Source organism: Passer domesticus, chromosome 16, assembly GCF_036417665.1.
Source record: "Passer domesticus isolate bPasDom1 chromosome 16, bPasDom1.hap1, whole genome shotgun sequence".
Taxonomy (NCBI): Eukaryota; Metazoa; Chordata; class Aves; order Passeriformes; family Passeridae; genus Passer; species Passer domesticus.
Window position 1 is genome coordinate 1584147 of NC_087489.1, and position 15472 is coordinate 1599618.

The following is a 15472-nucleotide window of genomic DNA, read 5'->3' on the forward strand; positions in this document are numbered from 1 at the left end:
AGCATAAAATGTTAACACTGCCCCAAGGGTGGTCAGTGCACCATGAACTGATCTGCCAGACAGACCTCAGGAGGTCAGAAAAAGAATGTTATAGATAAGGGAAAATAAACAACCTTAAAAAGCAGAACCGACGCATCTCGGCTTCTCCAGTTGTGGGGCTGTGAAAAAGAGACTTTCTAACACCTCGGGGTCATCTCAACCTGAAAACCCAAGAGTGGCTCACTTGTACCCCAGGTGTCAAAGTCAGTCAGGTCTGGAGCAGGCAGCGTGCCTGGCTGCTCTCAGTGCTACGCTGGGCTCTGTCTCTGGCTGTGCCTCACCCTACAGCCCAATCCCCAATCACAGGGGGTCACTGTGGAGACAGCCACCATACAATTTCAAAAAGCTTCTCTTACGTGCTTTCTGTGCAGCTCTGACTCCGCCTCTCAGAGCTCCATGTTGTTTTGGTTCCAGTACTGGTGCAGCAGCACCTTGGCAAACCTCCCCGCACTCCTCAGGGGCCGTGCTGGTGCTGCAGCGCTGGCTGCTGCTGTGGCCATGGTGCTTGCTGTTTCCATCTCTGCTGTTTCTGTGTCCCACCACACACACCGCCATGCAGGGGGAACCTGGCACTGCCCCAGGTCCCTGCGGGACTGTGGCTATCCCTTGGCAGGGGGTGCAGGGCTCACGCCACTGCACCGCAGGCAGCAGCATGAGTGAAAGTGCAGCTGGTATAGTCTCCCACATGTTAATAAAAAAGGCAGTGTGTATGTTAGCTCCCAAGCCATCTCCTTCCAAATAAGTGCATAACCTCACTGTATTTCTTTTGTACCAAATAAGCACAGTGTGTAGCATCTGCTCCTCATATCCAGCACCCATGTTCTTGGGGGTGGTGTCTCATACGTTGTCCGGACTTCTAGGTCTCAGGTCCGTCTACATTTTTTCAGGCTCTCAGGTCTGCCTGGGTATAACTCATCTGGATTTTTAGGCTCTCAGGCTCTTAGTCTGCCTGGCTCAGTTCCTAGGCTCCTAGTCCACCTGGCTCTAGCATCTTACTGCTCTTAGATCCACAGTCGTCTGCCCCAATCACCTCAGGGTCACCAGATGTCGCTGTAGAACTGTCAGGGGTACAACTGATACCAATGAAGGCTTCAAGACTCAGCCCTTTTTTGTTCCTCAGTACAACCTTTTATACCCTTCGTCTTACACGCGTTGCACCTGTGTGCTCTCTCTACCCTTTTGTGATTGATCAGTACACCTCAGCACTCCATGTCTCATTACCTTCAATACGTTCACCTGTCCTGCACAGCTGTAGCCCATTAGGGATGCAGCTCAACAGCAGCCCCACTCCCAGTTACCACAAACTGTGTGCCTGCAGTTACACTGCACCCACCAGCAACCAGAGCCATGACACTGTAACAAGTGACCTAGTAAGGGCTAACACAGGCTGGGACTGATGTGACAACCACCCACACGATCCTGGTGGGACTGATGTGAAACACACCCACAGCAATCCAAGCCAGGGCCACCTGAGCCCCCTTGTCTTCGGGATGGGTAAGCCAAGCTCCCACATTCCCCACCAATGGACGTCAATGAAGACTTAACCAACGGACTTTTCAGGGGCTAGGGTTACCTGATAAAACACCAAAGCTATAAAAGTACAGCAGCCATTTTGTTAATGAGCCTACTTGGTAGGCAGCCACGAGGCAGGGCTCCAGGCCTGTTTTTCTGTATTTAGTCCTTTTGTTGTATATTTTGTTAAGGTTTAATAAATCTTTTAAAATTTTTAAAGTGAGCAGTCGTTTCTCACAGAAAAATACAGTTTTTATTTCTGTTGTTAATTAAGCTTAGACATACTATTAAATAGCAGATATAAGTATGCTTGTGTTAAAATGCCTGCTTGAATGGAATAACATCCAATGAACATATGATGAGGACACCTGCTGCAGATCTGCCAAGTATCAGCACTCACCGTCTGAAGACTGTGGTCTAAGGCCCAAAAACTGAAGGTTATGATAAGAATGGACTAAAACCTCAACCAAGGAATACACATGCTCTAAAATACCATGGGCAACAGTCTCCTGAATGGGGAAAAATTAGCATTGACTCCATGATTGCAGAAGGGTGATCAATTGCTTTAATAAGTTATACTATATTATACTATACTATTAAGAAACTTGTAACCTTACAGACTGTCTGATACAGCTTTAACCTAATTGGTCAATCAATCCAAACACCATCCAATGTCCAATTAAGAAACCACCCTTTGGTAAACAATCTCCATAACACATTCCACATGTGCACAACAACCAGTGCAGCAAATGGAGATAAGAATTGTTTCTCATTTTCTTCTCTGAACTTTCTCACAGCTTCTCACAGCTTCCCAAAAAAATCCTCGGGAGAATTATGTCTCTCTCTGTTCAGAGAATATGTGATTACCACACTAAAAAGGCAGACCTGAGGAGGAGCCATGCTAAACAGTTCTTGGAATATGTAAACTCGTTTTGGGAAAAGTTTACTATGCATAATTGTTTATGAATATGTAACAGGCTGATGCAATAGAATTTATATGTAAAGGGTGTTTCCAAAATAGGTGTACTCTTGGCTGAGTGCCAAGACACACCAGGCCATAATCTTTGCTTTATTGTCTTTGTCTCCTATTGTCCTTTATTAAACTTTTCACATTTCCACAGGAGAGTGAAACGTGTTTTTCACACTGACAGAGTCAGAATACAGCCTGACACCCCGTTGGTAGTAGTCTGATTAAATGGTGGCTGCAGCCCTCCTGCAGTGACAGGTGTGGTTCTGTTGGAACAGTGATCCTGGAGAAGGATGGAGTTTTGCTCTGAAGGTCCAGTGGTGGTGCAGATGGGCCTGGTTTCTCTGGGAATCCAATGGAAAAGAAAGTTGCTCCTCTGGGAATCCAGTGAGAAAAGGCTGCTGTGGTGTTCCAAACCTCAGATTATATCCAGGTAGGAATGCTTGGGTCCTCCCTCTGGGCAAAGCATCTCACAATGGGATGATGTAATTTTATTAGTCATGCAGTGACACTCACTGGTCCATTAACAGAATATATTTTCCAGAGGGAGGATTGTTTGTGGAAGAGATAAAGAAAACTTCCCAATTAACATGTCTAACAGATGGCAATAAAATATACACCCCCAGACGCATCTTTAATTTCCAAATAAGACACATGTAAAATTGGTTTGCAGTGTGGCTGAAGATGTAGAAGGGAAGAGCATGGGACAGGTTACAGCACAGAAGATGAGCAGATGCAGTTTGGCCTGGTTTGGAGGAAGCACAAACAAGGCCTTAGGAGTAAACACTTTATTAATAGAACAGGGATATGAGGTTTGCCGTCCGGGGAGGTCTTTAGCTCTCCTGCCACACCTTGTGCTCTTCAGACGAGCTCTGGGTGCACTGATCTGCACCATGCTCTGGCCTGGGCAGGGGGCTTCAGACCCTCCGGAGGGATGGGCTGTTGGGAAAACTGTGATTCCATGGAGGGGAGAGTGACCTCAGCAGCACAGATCTTCTCTCTGCCTTTGGATTTGGCTGGGTTTGGGATAGGCCAATGGAAATTCTCTTCAGGGGGAGATACAGGCAGACATTTACAAATCCACCCTAATACAGACTGAATGATCTGTTTTGCTGTGGTCCTTGTATCCAAAGTGTTGCTTGAGGTTGCTGGATTCCTTGCTCTTACCAAGCTGTCCTTCACCATTGCAGGATGCCCAGGCTTCATAGCTCTGGAATAGTCAGTCCCTTCTGCTTGGAGCTGTGGTCCTAAGGCAGGCAACTTTAGTCTCACACTTGCTTCCTGGATGCCCCAGGGAATCGTGGCTGCATTTGTCTGTTGGAGACCTTACCCTTGGAAAGATTCAGGATTTTGGTGTACTCAGAGCTGTAATCTCCTCCAAACTGAAAAGCTATCATTGATTTCAAGAGGCAGTGAACATTCTTAAACAACTTGGGTGGTGAGATTGTCAAGGCAAGCGTGTAAACGTGCTCTGTCTGTTTCAGCTTCCTTGGATTTGTCTGCTTGGGTAGTTTCTCCATCAACAGGCTGCTCCTTCCTCCTGGCGGCCCTCCCTGGCTCGGAAGCTTTGGACTCCAGACGGTCCCCCAAGATCTCCAACACCATCGCTAGAAGCTCCTTGGCCACCAGTTCTATCTCCTGTCGGCGGTCTAGAGGTGTCTCTGCAGGTTCTGTTCTCACAGAGCTGCCAAAAAAGCTTTCTCTGATCCCCTGAGCAGTTTTCTGTAAAAAGCTGACACGCTGGTCCTGAGGAACCTTCAGCCTCGCAAACACCTTGTACACAACAGTCTCAACCAGCTCTTGGACCCTCTGGGCTTCTGCTGTGGTCAGCTGCTCAAAGACAGCTTTAAAGAGGCTGTCAGCAGCGTTGTCCGGCTTCCTCTGGGAGTCAGTGGCACTGCTGGCATCTTCCTGACCCAGCTCAGCTGTGGCGTAGGTTTGGCTCCTGTCTAAAGCTACTTTCCTTCTAAATCTCCCTAATTTCAGGGGGTTCTCTTTGCTCTTCGGTTGTGCTGGGAAAGAAGGTTTCTGAGGCAGCAGCTGCCGCTCAGCCTGTTAGGTGTCCTCCCATGGGCTCTGAGAACCCTGAGGAGGTATCAGCACATACTGAAGGGGAAGTGCTACCTCAGCTCTACCTGGCTGCCAAAAGATGCCGTTGTTAAAGCTGCTGTGTCAGGGCTCTGCAATCGGGTCTCTTTTTCACCTGTTTCAGATAATATACAAAGTGTATTGGATATATAATGGATATATGGATATAATGGATAACATGTCACCAGTGTCCTGGTATTGGTTTGGGTCAGAAATGAGTGTGTTGAGTGGGTTTTTCATTCACTATCTTGATGGAAATGTGTTGGTGGAGTGCGCAAATGGCCTGTTAAAACTGTTTCTGAAAGCTCAGAAATCTGTTTGGGATGAAAGGTTACTCCCTGTGTCAAGATAAACAGTGATAGGGACCAATAAGCAGGCCTGTATCTCTGGGTTTCCTGAGCCCCAGATCTTTCAAAACAGATCCGAAGAATAAAACTGAATCCTTTCAGGACAATCTGAAGATGGACTAGCCGGTCATGGTCAAATTACTACAAATTCTGGTTGCACCTATGACTCTTAACTGCTGTCCAAGGACTGCTCTCCCAGGCTACTGACCCTGATGGCTACCAACACAGAATTAGTTCCAGATGGATATTACCTATGTTCTAATTCCTGAAAATGAATGAGTCTCTCTGGTGCATCTGCCAAGATACCTTAGTTTATTTTACAGGTCAATGACTACTATTGGTCATCATCCTGATGGTAACACCTGAAACACTGCCATGGATAGCAGTATCCTTCAAATATCTCAGATGCCACCCTAAGGATGGGCTTGTGAACCCAGCAGGTCTTATGAGCCAATCTGTAACTGTCTACAAGGATGCCCTTGTCTGCAGGTGGTAGATGGTCCCGGATCAGGCAGAAGTCCTTTGGAAACCTATGGAAAACACAGCCAAACCAGAAATACAAAACATGGAACAGCACTGGTCTCACCCTGAACCCAAACCACTGTAAATCAAAAATTATAAAACTAGTTAAAACACCTTATGACCTTTTGAATGTGTCCTGGAGTGTGCAAGGGTGCCTAGCATACTTCTGTCTAAACTAAATATCTAAAATAAATAACTATCAAAACCACTGTAAAATTGCCTCCAAACATTTCACTGGTTGGACCCTACGTAGTCAAATTTGTTGAAAAACAACAACAAATATTGTCAAATATTGTCAAATATTGTCTCCTTGAAGAGAGTAGAAATGTGCGTGCAAACTGAGGTGACAGCTACCAGACCCAAGTGTTTGCTTTTCGTAGGTACCTCTTCTCGGGGAGGGTGTTCCTGGCGGAATGAGAGGGCACAATGTGACCTTAGAAGGGATGTAACTGGTACAGTAAGAACCTAGAAGCAGGTATTAAACACTATTGAACTTGAAACCCTGGATAATAAATTAGGCACAAAAAGGGGTTTGAGTACTATAGAGCAACCTTTAAAGTCCTCCTGATCCACTTCAGGAAACACTCACTGGCCTGCTTCCACTCTTCTGTCTCGGGAAAATATCAGGGTGCTGATCACCAATGGCTGGGTGATGCTTTGGGAATTTCTCCAAGCACTCTGTGTCCAGCACTGTCAGAACCCAGGACATCGCTCTGGATGCCCTGGATGGCTCAAAGCCCTGGCAGGGGGGTTGGAGACCCTGGCATGCAGCCAAAGACCCCTGCAGCTTTGAGTTTGACCCATGGAGCAAACTACCAACTTTATATGAAGAATTACAAGTCACAAAAGTTTAAGTAACATAACAGTAGTTGTCACAGGATGAAAGGTGAAATTTTGAAGAATTTTACTATGGGCGGGGGGGTCTAGGAGGCAAGATGGAGGAATCTGGGTGTTGTCCTGTCCTTCTTCCTTCTTCTTCTTGGCCTCCATCTTCTTGGTGATGGTGGCACTCTGGGATTGGTGTAAAGTAGAAAGTCACTGTCTAACAGAGGTGATAGGTATTGGAACATAACTGTAAATATAGAATATGTAGTTTATAGTATAAAAGACAACGCTGGCCCTTGGGAGGGCAGTGTGCCTCGGACTGACCTGCTGAACAGACCTTGGCAGGCCAGACAGAAAATGTTTTAGATAATAAATAATTAACAACCTTGAGAACACAAGCCGAAGACTTCCTTGACAGCTGGGTTGGGGAAAAGAGACTTTTAATACATCTCGGGGTCATCCTGACCAGAGGAGATCCCGAGATTAACATACAGAGAGATGTACCTGGCCAGCAGAAGTTTCCCATAGTAAGACCTAACTGGGACCAAAATATGGTTGAAGGGAGAAATAGAATATTTTTTTACAGAAGGCTAGTAATCAGAGGAATAAAGGAAGCAGTGCCAAAGGGGCAGAATTTTGAGAAGGTGTTTGAAAATAAGCAGCAAAAAGATGAATCACCTACTGTGTGGCTACAGAGGCTTAATAATAACTCACAGAAATATTCAGGAGTTGATCCTTAGAGTAATACTCTCAGGATGAGGAATTGTTAAAAATTAATTTTTTCACTAAGGCCTGGCCTGATACAAAGAAGTTAGAGGAGGTGGAGGATTAGCATGATAGAGGATTGAACAAGTTGCTACAGGAGGCCCAGAGGGTATATGTTAGGAGAGATTATGAAAAGCAGAAAAGTAAAGCTAGGCTCATGGTGGCAATGATAGACAAAGTGGTCAAACGACAGCTTGAGGATGAGGCTGGGAGAGGAAGATTAGAGGACAGGGGAAGGAGAGTTGTGCAGGGGAGTGGATGTAACAATTTTACGACACCCCAAAAAAGAGGGTGAGAGTTAGTTGCATGGCAGACTGGTCCCAGGAAGTGTTTCCATTGTGGGAAGGTGGGACACTTTAAAAAGTAGTGTCCTGTGTTGCACAAAAAAGTTAACGTTTTTCAAATGGTGGAGTCAGAAAATTACTCCTAGGATTAGGGATGTCAAGGGCTCTACTTCCTGGGGTCCAAATACCATTAAGAGCCCTTGATAAATTTAAAATTAGGACTCCAGGAAGAAGAATATATATTTATGGTAGATTTGGGGGCTGAGAGATTGAGTATAATTAAAATCCCACAAGGATGTGAAGCAGGAACGGACCAGACCAAAATAACTGAAGTTAAAGGGGAAGGATTCCTTTTCCCTGTGGTGAACTAAATACAAATTTTGGGAATTTCTGGAAAGAACATGAATTAATTTTCTCTAGAGGGAAGGAATTATTACATGAGCAGGTTGTCTTAGAAGTTATGAAAGCTCTTAATTTGCCAGAGGAGATTGTTGTAGTTCATGTAAAGGGACATCAGAAAGAAGGGACTCTGGAAATAAGGGGAAATCAGTTGGCTGATAGACTAGCTAAGGAAGCCACCATGGAAAAAAACCAAAATGCCTGCTTTAATACCGAGCAGCAAAGTAAAAAAAAAAAGATCTAAAATTTCCATTGTTTACTAAGGTAGAAGAGGAGTTCTTACAGAAGATGGGAGGTGTAAAGACTCAGGAAGGAACATGACTATTACCAGATGGGAGGCAAATATTGAATAAAGCCACTACTAGAGAAATTAATTAAGCTATACCAACGAACACACTGGAAAACTCAAGCACTACGTGATCAATTTTTAAGAATTTACTGCTGTGTGGGAGTTTACACAAATTGCCAAACACATGACTGAACAATGCTTGATTTGTTAAAAGATAAATAAGAAAGTGATGAGAAAAACCCATAGTGGGGGAAGGACCTTGGCTTTTAGACCTTTCAGAATATACAGGTAAATTGTACTGAACTCCCCAAGGAACAGCAGTGGAGATATCTACTGCTAATAGTCAATCATCTTACCCACTGGGTAGAGGTGTTTCCCATTGCAACTGCTACCACCTATAAGGTGGCTAAAATCTGTTAGAACTGATCATTCCTGGATATGGAGTAATCAAGAGGATATACTCCAATAAGGGGACTTACTTCACCTCAGAAATCTCACAGACTCTGTGTGTGGCTTTAGATATAAATTGAAACTTCCACACTTCTTGGCATCCCCAAAATTTGGGATGTTTTGAAAGGATGAATGCTACAATTAAAACCCATGTAAGTAAATTAATGATAGAAACTAAACTACCATGGACCAAATGTTTACCTTTAGCATTACTAAGAATTAGAACCACTCCCAGGAAAGATATGGGAGTATCTCCTTAGGAAATACTATTTGGATTAATTTATCTGGGAAGGGAGGAAGGGTTGCCAGTTCCTGAAACAAATGGTACTAGTCAAAGAATAGAAATCCAAAATATTATGGTTCTAAGGAGGCAAGATCAAAAAAAGAGAGAAACAAGAGGACCTACAGCTTATTCTACACACAGAACAAAGTACGGGCCTCAGCATGAAATGCAAATTTAAAACTTTTGAATAAGTGTAGCTCAGCACAAACAAAAGTTTGCAAAATATTAAGACTGGAGTGTAACTGTTACGACTTTAATATAACTTCTTTGCAAACAGGGACTGGCCTGAAGCTGCCAGACAGATAACCAAACCAAGGACTTCAGCAAAAAAGTGCTAAATAAAAAGGGAGATTGTGAGAGATAAAATAATGTTTTGCTTCAGCCATAAGAATGTACACTTATGTCACATAAGCAAAGATGTAGCTTATCACTAGGGAGAGAAAGGAGACAGCAAAGGAGGTGGTTTGAGCACAGTAAGTGGTTGGAAAGAATGTGAGTTATTGAGAACCCAGCCAGTGGGAAAGGGGACAGGCACCCTCACTGGCTGGGGAAGGGCATAAAAGTGTGCGCATTTTAGGGGGAGGTGTGCCTCCTCAGGGAGACACACCCAGCTCAGCTCACCCATTTATATTAATAAATAGTTTTACTTTGAAGTCCTTGTTCAGTTTTATTGGTGACTGTATATTTTTTCACAGAACAAAACACATTAAATTGTCTGAAAGCCGCAAAGTTGCAACAAAACTGTGCAAACTTAGCAAGTGAGTATTTCTTTACCTAATTTCGCTTGCTTGGCAACATCTTTCCTGTAAGCTATCTTCAGGGCAGGGCAAGCAGCCACACACTGGCCCGAGTGTCCCACAGCTCCCTGGGCTGGGATGACAGGCTGATGATACCACCAGGCTCCTGCTCCCCAGAATCCCAGGATGGGTCAGGCTGGAAAGGACCACGCTGGCTCAGCTGGTCCAAATTCCCTGCTCAACAGGGTCATCCAGAGCAGGTGGTACAGGATTATGTCCAGACAGTTCTGGAATATCTCCGGTGAGGAAGACTCCACACTGTCTGGGCAATCTGTTCATGTGCTCGGTCTCCAAACAGGAAAGAATTTCTTTCTCATGTTCAGGTAGAACTTCCTGGTTAAGAGTTTCTGCCCCTTGCCTCTTGTCCCATTGCTGAGCACTGCCGAGCAGGGCCTGGTTCCAGCCTCTTGCCACCCCCTCTTTAGATATTCACACGCATTGGTGAGGTAAATGCGGGACACCGTGCCTTGAGGGACCCCAGGCAGCCTGGGCAGGAGCGGGGCCTGTGCGCGGCCCTGCCCGCCGCGAGGGGAGCAGCGCCCGCAGAGGCTCCTCCAGAGGCTCCTGGGCCTCTGCGCTCCGCAGGGCCGGGGCTGCTGCTGCTCCCGCGGGGCCCTTGCCCGCAGCCTGAGGCGGGAGACCGAACGAGCCCTGCCCGGCCAGACCGGGGCTGCTGGGCGGCCTCCAAGCCCTTCCTTCGGGGCAGGCCGAGGCCCAGTGGCGGGGGAAGCCGCGGGAGCCGCTGGCCTCCCTAGGTTCCCAGATGTTTCTTATCTCATCACATGGGGAAAGGACAGGCCCCTGATGGCAGCTGTGCTCTGGCATCCCAGGTTCCAGCCCGTTTAATGCCCCTGCAGTGGCACCGTGCCACCAGCCGTTCCATCCAGGACAGGAGGTGAAAAAAGGAGAAAACTCAGAACTAACTTCGGGCCACCACTTTTTCCCTGCCTCCCTCCTTGGGGCAGGTGAGGCCCAAAGGTGGCAGAGCAGTGTCCAGATGCAGATGCTGCTGTTGATCCCCAACAGCAAGTGCTCGTGCAGAGCTTCCGGGGCAGCTTGGTGTGAGGAGAAAAGGCCCCACAAAAAGGATCGCAAAGCAAAGACATCATTGTCCTTCACAAAAGGTGAAAGCCAGGCTACCTCCAGTGGGACACATCCCTCCACGCACCTGATAGCAAAGCTTGCTGTACAAGACAAAAATGCTGCTTACTCCTCACCTCCCTAGCTCAGTGAAATTGGCTTGCAGTGGGGCTGAAGCTTTAAGTAGGGAAGAGGATGGGACAGGTTACAGCAGGGAAAATGAGCAGATGTACTTTGGCCTGGTTGGGAGGAAGCACAAGCAAGGCCTTGGGAGTAAACATTTTATTGACACAACAAGGGTGTGAGATTTGCTGTCTAGAGGCCCTTCAGCTCTCCTGCCACACACCTTTCTTGCTTCATATGAATTTTATGTGTGCTGATCTGCGCCGTGGTCTGGCCTGGGCAGGGGGCTTTGGACCCTCTGGAGGGGTGGGCTGTCGAGAAAACTGTGGGTCCAAGGAGGGGAGAGTGTCCCCAGAAGCACAGCTCTCCTCTCCGCCTTTGGATGTGTCTGGGTTTAGGACAGGTCCTTGAATATTCTGTCTAGGGGATGGTGAAGGTCCTTGCTGAACAATCTGGTCCAACAAGGACTGAACAATCTGATTTGCAATGGTCCCTATGTCCAGAGTGTTGCCTGAAGTTGCTGGATTTGCTTCTCTCACCAAGCTCTCCTTCACCATTGCAGGATTCTCAGGCTCCATGGTTTTGGCATAGCCAGTCCCATCTGCATGAAGCTGTGGTTCTAAGGCAGGCAGCTTTACTCCTGTGCTTGATTCCTGGCTCTGTTCTTCAGATGCTTCAGAGACTGCTGTTTGCATCTGTCTGTTGGAGACCTTACCCTTGGAAAGCTTCAGGATTTCGGTGTACTCACAGCTGGAGTCTCCTCCAAACTGAGAAGCTACCATGGATTTTAAGAGGCAGTGAACATTCTTAACAACTTGCGTGGTGAGATTGTCAAGGCAAGTGTGTAAACGTGCTCTGTCTGTTTCAGCTTCCTTGGATTTGTCCTCTCGGGTGGCTCTTCTGTCAACAGGTTGCTCCTTCTTCCTGGCAGCCCTCTCTGGCTCGGAAGCTTTGGACTCCAGACGATCCCCCAAGATCTCCAACACCATCGCTAGAAGCTCCTTGGCCACCAGTTCTATTTCTTGACGGTGGTCTAGAGGTGTCTCTGTTCTCACATGGTCATCAAAAGCTATTCCTCTGATCCTCCGGACAGCCCTCCTTAAAAAGTCGACATAGTGATCCTGAGGGATCCTGAGCCTGCCAAAGACTTTGTGCACAACAGTCTCAACCAGCTCTTGGACCTTGTGGGCTTCTGCTGTGGTCAGCTGCTCAAAGACAGCTTTAAAGAGGCTGTCAGCAGCGTTGTCCGGCTTCCTCTGGGAGTCAGTGGCACTGCTGGCATCTTCCTGACCCAGCTCAGCTGTGGCGTAGGTTTGGCTCTTGTCTAAAGCTACTTTCCCTCTTCTAAATCTCCCTGATTTCAGGGGGGTCTCTTTGCTCTTCTGTTGTGGTGGGCAAGAAGGTTTCTGAGGCTGTGGCTGCCGCTCTGCCCGGCAGGAAGTGTCAGTGGCTCTCAGCAGTTTGGGACCAGCCTTTAATTTGGCCAAAAATTGCAGAAGCCCTTCCTGAAAGGTGACACCAGGTTGTGGGTCATGGTGCCTGGACAAGCACTCAGCCCCTGCATGCTGAGGGTTCCTGTGGGCCCAGGCCAGCACTCTGCTTCAGCCAGGCCACGAGGGCAGGAGAGAAGGGCTTCCCTCAGCACGGTGTGTGCTGCACATGCCCTGCTGCCCGTGCCCAGCTCAGTGCCCTGCGCTGGCTCAGCTCCCAGCCGTGGAGTCCTTTCCCTGCCACAGTGCCTGGCCCAGCAGCACAGCCCTGCACAGTCCCATGCCTCTGAACACAACGCTTTGCCTACCTCTTGCCTCAACATCTGCTCTAACTCCAGCTTGATCCTGGTCAGGTACTGCCTGTACTCGTTGAACTCCTTCACAGAGCAAATCACCTATGGAGGGACAAGGGCAGAATCCCCCAAAAACTGTCAAGCCATGCAGTCGGCCTTCCCTAAAACAGCCTGACCCCAGTGGGAGAGGAGCTGCCCCCAAGCCCTCCCCCATACCCTGGTGTTGGGGCCAGTGCTGTCCCCCCAGCCAGGGCTGAACAGGCAGCGTGGGGCAGGCTGAGAAGGGCAGGACTGGGGCTTGTCAGGGGGATGGTGGCACTGCTTCTGCTCCCAGGGACACCAGCGCACGGCCCTGTCCTCTGGCAGCAGCAGGCGGCTGCAGCCAGGGCTGAGGGAGCCCCGCTTGAAGAGGGCTGTTCTTGATCAGCCTGATGTCCAAACCTACCTTGTTTTCACTGGTGATGCAGCCCTGTCTCTTCAGCATCCGCAGGATGTCCTTGCGCTTGTGGTAGTCCCGAAGGTGGGGGTCATGCAGGCAGTTGTATGGCAGGTTCAGTTGGTGCATGTAGGGATCGTTCAGATTAAAAGATGGACATGGTCCAAGAAGCTGTAAGAGACATTTCTCAGAGTATGAAGGAGGCAGGAGAGCAGCAAAGAGATGCCATGCGGTACTTGTGAGAAGAGCAAGATACTTTGAAAACCAACACTCTTCTCCATCCTTCTGAAGACACAGAGACCCTCACAGAAAGACTGTGGGGCCGTGCTGGGCCAGGCTGGGCTGTGATGGGATGGGCTGAGGGAGAGAAGACAAACCCCAGCAGCAAATAGACACCTTAGGCCATCAGGAAGAACTGCTGACCCACCCACAAGTGAACCTTCCAACTGAAAAGGTCAGGCCCAGTGCTTCAAATGCAGCCAGTGGAGAGTGGATGAAATCAGTCTCCTTGGGCTAGGCAGGCTCGTGGGCTGTGTCAGCTGCCTCTGCCTTGGCCTCTGGCGAGTCTCTGCCTTGGGAAGGTACAGTGCAAGCTGGAGGAGGAGGAGGAGGAGGCAGTGTGTGCATTCCCCAATCAGAGAAACCCAAGCTCTTCCAAATATGCCAACAGAATCAGCAGGAGAAGGTGGAAGTTTCCCTCAAAGGTGCACCAGAGCCTGGCTCCACATGGCAGGATGAGCTGGAGGGGCTCATTGCCCTGGCACCAGGACAAACACAGCTGCCTGCTGTAGGCAGGGACGTGGCCACACACATGCACAGGGCCTGAAATCCGTGAGGAGACTGACAAGCGCTTCTGCTCTGTGTTCCAGGGGGTCTGGAGCTTCCCTCTGCTGCCCAGTCCTGCCTGACTGTAGGGCTGCAGCTCCTGCTGTAGAGGAGGTGGCCACAAGAACTTCTGTGCATGATGGGGACCCTATGAAGGAGGAGAGCTTTTCTGCACTCTTTTACTTCCTTTACCTTTTCCCCCAGCTTTCCCCTGCAGAAGACAGACTTGGGCTTCACATAGATCTTGACTCCAAGTGGGAGGTCCAGCAGGTAATCCATCAGCCTGGTCGCTCAGTGTCCCAGGTGCAGAGTTCTGGGGCTGAGCTGGGAAGACACAGACACTTGGGCAGTAGCTCAATAAGCCCCCTGCACAGCAGGTGCAAGAGAAGGAGCTGAGGGTCTTGAGGGTCCTGAGGCACTGGAGCAGACCTCCAAGCCCCAGGCTCACCAACTAAGCTCTATCAGCCCACTGCTCTCCTCCCTGTAATTCCCAGTGAACTCAGCAGTGCCTCTGCTTTTTGGCGGGACACTGGCAGTGAGATGGAGTTCCACAGCTCCTTCCAAGAGCTCTCGTGGTGCTGTGATGCTGAGCAGTGCTCTACAGCTCCTTCCAAGAGCTCTCGTGGTGCTGCGATCCCACGCTGACTCCTCGTGCTCCAGAGGTTTCCCAGCGATGGGGCATTGTTACATCATGGTGATGTCACATCACTGCATTGTCACATCACCACGCTGACATTGTGTCACACAGAAACTGCCCACCACACCTGGGGGGAGGGGGCCCCACCTGAAGGCCTCTTGGGACAGCCCTGTGGGCCACCCCGTCCGTGTGACCCACCTGTCAGAGTGTTATGAGATTCAGTTTGTAATGAGTTAAGGTTGAGTTGATTATTGTAACCTTGGGAAGGGGAGTTATTGTTTTAAGTCAATGTTCTTTCCAAGTTCTAAAGGGTCCAGGACCTACCAGGGGCATGGTCCAAAGGGGCAGAGTAACATCCAGAAACAGAGTCAGCGCAATAAAACCAGCGCTGCAGAAGGAGATTGGATGAAAGACCTAACCAATCATTCCACACTCCGAGGAAATGATTGGTCAGGAATGAATGACAATAAAGACCAATAGGAACACCAGAAACAAGCCAATCACCATGTGGATCCAAAAACCACCAATCCTGGACCCGAAGGGGGGTTATAAAAATGGAAGTTCAGATGCGTTCGAGGCTCTTTTGAGGAACGCGCTTCCTGGAAAACCCATTGTGTTTGAGGGATAGACACACACTGTTATTTTTTTGACTTGTTGTGTGGGGGTTGAGCCTATCTCAGGCCTTCTGTCTCCTGTAGCTCTTTTTAAATAAATGAGATCCTTTTTCTCTGAAGAAAATCTGGCTTTGTTTGTCTATAACAAGAGCTCCTGTCCACAGGCCCCTTCCCCCTTCCCTGTCATGTCATTCTGTCAGGTAAACCTTCCTCACCAACAGGAAGGAATGGGAGGAATTCCCATTCCAAAGATGCCCAGTTTGGGGGCTGCTTTTACCCCTTTCCCTTTTTAGACCTTCTTCCCTGTCATGGCCAAGCAGCCACAACTGGGGAAATTGCAGTGAACTGGATATTTGGCCCATCCCTGGCAACATGAGATTCCTTGGTTGTGTTTTGAGAAACAGAAG

At 48.3% G+C, this 15472-nt stretch overlaps 1 protein-coding gene and 2 long non-coding RNA genes across 4 annotated transcripts; 1 reads left to right on the plus strand and 2 right to left on the minus strand.

Moving 5' to 3' along the window:
- Window positions 1–5242: 5242 nt before the first annotated feature.
- On the minus strand, window positions 5243–10061 carry LOC135282321 (uncharacterized). Its single transcript, XR_010348553.1, has 2 exons — window positions 9545–10061; window positions 5243–5483 (listed from the first exon to the last, which is right to left on the minus strand). It is a non-coding gene; the product is annotated as an uncharacterized LOC135282321 (long non-coding RNA).
- On the plus strand, window positions 9553–11824 carry LOC135282320 (uncharacterized). Its single transcript, XR_010348552.1, has 2 exons — window positions 9553–9890; window positions 11333–11824. It is a non-coding gene; the product is annotated as an uncharacterized LOC135282320 (long non-coding RNA).
- On the minus strand, window positions 10520–14480 carry LOC135282317 (uncharacterized). Of its 2 annotated transcripts, none has more exons than XM_064391951.1 (5): window positions 14263–14480; window positions 14007–14138; window positions 12999–13160; window positions 12569–12655; window positions 10520–12275 (listed from the first exon to the last, which is right to left on the minus strand). In XM_064391951.1, the coding sequence occupies exons 2-5, from the start codon at window positions 14091–14093 to the stop codon at window positions 11004–11006; spliced, it is 1608 nt and encodes a 535-aa protein (XP_064248021.1). In that variant the 5' UTR covers window positions 14094–14138; window positions 14263–14480; the 3' UTR covers window positions 10520–11003. The 2 variants fall into 2 exon arrangements, with proteins under 2 accessions (XP_064248021.1, XP_064248022.1); XM_064391952.1 differs by having other exon boundaries at window positions 14244–14480.
- Window positions 14481–15472: the final 992 nt, after the last annotated feature.